This window comes from Armigeres subalbatus, chromosome 2, assembly GCF_024139115.2.
Source record: "Armigeres subalbatus isolate Guangzhou_Male chromosome 2, GZ_Asu_2, whole genome shotgun sequence".
Lineage (NCBI taxonomy): Eukaryota > Metazoa > Arthropoda > Insecta > Diptera > Culicidae > Armigeres > Armigeres subalbatus.
Genome location: NC_085140.1, coordinates 157,161,255 through 157,166,068, shown reverse-complemented (window position 1 = coordinate 157,166,068; position 4,814 = coordinate 157,161,255). Strand labels below are relative to the sequence as shown.

General features: G+C 39.7%; 1 protein-coding gene across 1 annotated transcript; it reads right to left on the bottom strand.

The window, feature by feature from the left end:
- Window positions 1-1,376: 1,376 nt before the first annotated feature.
- On the bottom strand, window positions 1,377-4,257 carry LOC134215358 (uncharacterized protein K02A2.6-like). Its single transcript, XM_062694570.1, has 2 exons — window positions 3,615-4,257; window positions 1,377-3,531 (listed from the first exon to the last, which is right to left on the bottom strand). Exons 1-2 carry the CDS (start codon window positions 4,150-4,152, stop codon window positions 2,237-2,239), a joined length of 1,833 nt encoding a protein of 610 aa, XP_062550554.1. The 5' UTR covers window positions 4,153-4,257; the 3' UTR covers window positions 1,377-2,236.
- Between the last annotated feature and the right edge of the window lie 557 nt (window positions 4,258-4,814).

Below are 4,814 nucleotides of genomic sequence, written 5' to 3'. Positions count from 1 at the left end.
ATATCTGCTCTCCTATCTACCTTCCGCATATTCAGGCTACTGTGATTATTTTCCGCTCATCTAGCTTCGACCCTACAATCCCTCCTTGCTTTTATTATATTAGTGTGGTATATAATCCTTATGTCTAATGGGCTGAGTTCTTACACGTTTTTCTCTACAACTTCCACTATCCATTTCCGTTAACGAATCCGACGAGCAAGGTGAGTCAATCTTCTTCAGATGGGTTACAACTCGTCGATACTCTTTTCCAGATTCACACGAACGAACCGTAGTGTCCCCGCCTACTCTGCGAACAACTTCATATTCCTCTGGTGAGAAATCAGTTTCCAGTTTGTTGTTTTTCTTCATTCTTTTAGCCAAAACTCGATCTCCTACTTCGATGCCGCTCTCCTTAGCTTTTCTTCGGTTATCCGCATAAATTTTACCTTTTACTTTGGAAACCTTATCTCGATCACGTATTTCTCCATCTTCTATTGCCAATGGTGGTACTATTGGTAACTTGCTCCTTATCTTTCTTCCAAACATAAGCTCTGCAGGGGACTTTCCGGTAGTACTATGACTTGATGAATGGTATGTTAGAATATACTTCCGTAGCTCCACCCTCCAATCTTTTCCAAGCTCTTGCGCAATCCTTAATCTCTTGAGAAGCGATCTATTCTGCCTTTCTACTTCTCCATTCATGGAAGGCCAATATGGTATCGTATTGATGAGCGTTATTCCGCTATCCTCACAGAATTCACGGAATTCGTCACATTTTTCACTAAATTGTGGGCCGTTATCTGCCCTTAGTGTCACTGGTAGGCCATACCTACCGAAAATTGTTGCCAATTCCTGTATAGTCTCCGAAGCAGTTATTTCCGTCATTTCACACACTTCCATAAAACGGCTATAATAATCAATAACCACCAGCAAGTATTGACCTTCAGGTAGTGGGCCCAGGAAGTCAACTGCAACGTCTGTCCATGGCTGTGCCGGGAGTTCTCTTCTTATCATTGGTTCTGGCGGATTCTAAGCCGATACTAGCGTACATCCTCTACAATTTTTTTACAAACTTTTCTATGTCGTAATCCATCTTCGGCCACCACACATTTGTCCTCAAATGGCTTTTCATCATTCTTACTCCAGGATGACCTTCATGACCGATTTGTAAAACACGCTGACGTAAGCTACGGGGTATGACAATCCTATCTATTCTTAACAGAACCGTATCAATGATGGACAACTCATTCGCAATCACTTTGAAAACCAAAGGCATATTCTGATCTTCTCCACTTTCAAGCATTTCTATAACTTCTGATATCTCTTCATCTTTCTCACTTTCGTTTTTGATTTCAATCCACTTCAACGCTACTGATGAGCTTGCCAATTCAGCAATTTCTCTAATTATTAACTCCTCCGCAGGATCAAAGGCATATGATGGTACAGTTGATAGACGGGAAAGGCAATCTGCAATGTTTTGAGGTCCTGGAATATGTATTACTTGATAGTCGAAAGATTGTAAACGTAATACCCATCGCTCAATTCGAGCGCATGGTCTTGATCGTGGAGTAAATAAATATTGTAGAGCTTTACAATCCGTTATTAAGTTGAAATGCCTGCCATATAAATACATACTGAATCGCTCGACACTCCAGACTAATGCCAATGCCTCTCTTTCTGTTTGGCAGTACCGTCGTTCAGTTTCGGTCAGAGATTTTGAGGCAAAGCATATTACACGTGATACTCCTTCCGTGTTTTCTTGAAGTAACACTGCTCCAAGTCCAGTTGGACTGGCATCAGCCATTACGATTGTTTTGTCATTCACAGAGAAAAATCCAAGCTTAGCTGTGGATGCTAGTTTGTTCTTGATTATTTCAAATGCTTCGTTATGCTTGCTGTTCCATTCGAACTTAACACCCTTTTTTGTAAGCTCTCGCAGAGGCTCAGCCACAGAAGCTAGGTCCGGTATGAACTTGTTCATATAATTCGCCAAACCAAGAAAACTACGTACCTCGGATTCAGAAGAAGGGAAACGAAAAGACAGCACGGCCTTCACCTTCGATGCAGATGGGCTTATACCTTCGTTAGATATGCGATGCCCTAGAAACTCTAGTCGTGTAACCCCAAGCTCACATTTAGCCCAATTTAATTCTACACCTTTTTCTTTGAGTCTTTGAAGCACCTAAAATTCAATTATATAATTTTAATTTTATTTATTCAATGTAAGTATTTATGATTTTTTTTTCTTCTTTTTTTTTCAATATAAATCTACCTTATTCAAGTTTCTGTCGTGTATCTCTTTTGTTTCTCCTTCAATTATGACATCATCAAGGTACCAATAAGTTCCCTCGCAACCTGAAAGCATTTCCTCCATAATGCGCTGGAAAATTTCTGGGGCTGTTACCAATCCGAAAGGAAGCCTCTTGAATCTGAACAACCCGCGATTTGTTATGAACGTAGTAATGTCTCTCGAATCTTCTTCTAGTTCTACTTGGTGAAACGCTTCTCTGATATCGAGCTTACTCCACATCTTTCCCTTTCCCAGCCTTGCCAAGTACTGGTCAACAACTGGCATTGGGAAATGTTCTCGAACTACAGCCTCATTAACACGTCGTAAATCAAGACAAATTCTTGGCTCGCCAGATGCTTTTCCAACAATTACTAGAGGTGACACCCATGTTGCTGGTCCTTGTTTTACTTCAATAATGTCCCGTTTGAGTAATTGCTCTAACTTGTTATTCACAGCTTCTTCCATAGGTATTGGTATTCTACGCAACGGTTGGAAAACCGGCCTCGCACCTGGGATAATTCGGATTTGTGCTTTGGTATCTTTTATTTTACTGAAGGGTTTGAGTTCGGTGGCCACGTTATTGATGTCGATTCCTACTTTCAGCACTCCTAGCGTTTTAGCAGTCAGGTCTCCCAAAATATCCTTTTGGCCATCTCTCACGACGAAAAATTCTGCAACTACGACTTTTCCTCCAATGGAGACCTCGGCCTCAAACGTTCCGACAACGGAAAGCGGTTTGTCACTACCATAACCCTTCAGTACTCTTGAACATCCTTTTGTCGACTTCATGACCTGAACCTTCTCATTCTTCAACATTTCCCACGTCTCTATTCGAATTAGGTTTGCGTCGGCGCCCGAATCAATCAACACTTCCATTGGTACACCACCAACTGTGCAATCCAAAATATTACTTTCGTTGCCACCATAGAAAGCGTAGTACACCTTTGTTGAACCTTCCGAGTTACTTTCTTGCTCTTCATCACACAGTTTCTTGCTAACAGGTATATGTTCCACTTCGTAAACCCTTCGTTCTTTTGTTTTTTCTCCGGCTACAGAATTATGATCACGTTTTCTACACATTGCTTCAAAATGGTCCAAACCGCGACACCGCCGACACGTGCGTCCCTTTGCTGGGCATTCTGGTGATTTAGAAAAATGCCCTTCTTGACCGCACGAGTAGCAAGCTAACTTTTCGTTCTTTTGACCAAATGATCCTCGCGTCCGTTTTAATGTATTCCCAAATCGCTGTGATCGATCTCTTCCTACAAAAAATAAGTTATTAAAACAACATTAAAATTATAACAAAATTTTCATTTTTTTTTTTTTTATGCATGCTTATTCTTACCATTACTTATGGGAAATTTCTTAGTCTTATGTGTAATTCTGCGTGCGCTACCGATTCCATAAACTTGAGTATTACTTGAGAAATCACTTTCTTTTAAATCTTTCAACTGTTGATCAGTGTTTTCAATTGTTGCAGCAATTTCTTCTATTTCTCTGAGCGTTTGATCCTTTTTAAGTATTGCTTTACGGAGCTCATCTGACCGACAGTTTTCCACTACAACATCAATCAAATAAATTTCTTTCAAAATTTCTCCTACCTCAACCGAATATTTTTCGAAGCCGCAATTCAGTACTTGCTGGCGGAGACGAATGACAAAATGAGAAAATTTCTCATTGTGTTCCTGTTTTAGTTTTCTTAGCTTTCGTCTTTCGATCACATCTTGCCGACCCGCTTGAAAATATGAATCAAGAAGCTCGATAGCCAAATCGTAAACTTTTGGTTGCAATGTCACCAAGGGTGTTTTATCGTGGTCAGGTAGACTACGGAATATTCTTTGGAGTTCCACTCCACCCAAATGGAGTAACTTTGCACGCTTCATCTTTTGATCAACAATGCTATATGCATCAAAATAACATTGCAACGACCATTTCCACGATTCCCATTCTCGAGAAATCTTGCTTTTCTCGATGGTTTCACAGTGAAACGGTGGAATCTGACGTGTTTCTTCCATCTGCAATATTTACATATATATATATAATTTATACAAATATATATATATTTTAGCTCAATTTAAAACCAGTAGTATCGAATGAAGGCTTCTTTGAAAATTGAAAAAAAAACGTTATTCTGTATTATATTTAAGATGAAAGAGGAAAAACCAAGAAACCAGTCCGTGTAGTTGATTTTATTATTATAATTATTATTATTAACTTTATAGCCACCCTTTTTCAATTTATTTATTTATTTCATCCCATGAATGTGATGGTACATACTCATCCATGAATGCTATTGGTTTACTGAATAAACGCTGCTGGTTCACCACAATCCGCGAGAGCGCATCTGATTCGTAATAATCCATGAACGCTACTGGTTCATAACATTCCACGAACGCTACTGGTTCATGACAATCCTGAACGCTACTGGTTCATAGAAATCCACGAACGCTACTGGTTCATAACAATTCATTGACATTACCTCTTCATATCAATCCATGAACGCCACTGGTTCATAACATACCATAAACGCTACTGAACGCTGCTG

Excerpts from the sequence above, each read along its gene's own strand:
- LOC134215358 (XM_062694570.1), bottom strand. The coding sequence starts at position 4,152 with ATGAAGCGTGCAAAGTTACTCCATTTGGGTGGAGTGGAACTCCAAAGA. Across the intron at positions 3,532-3,614 it reads GAAATTTCCCATAAGTAATG|GAAGAGATCGATCACAGCGA; the intron begins GTAAGAATAAGC and ends TATTTTTTGTAG.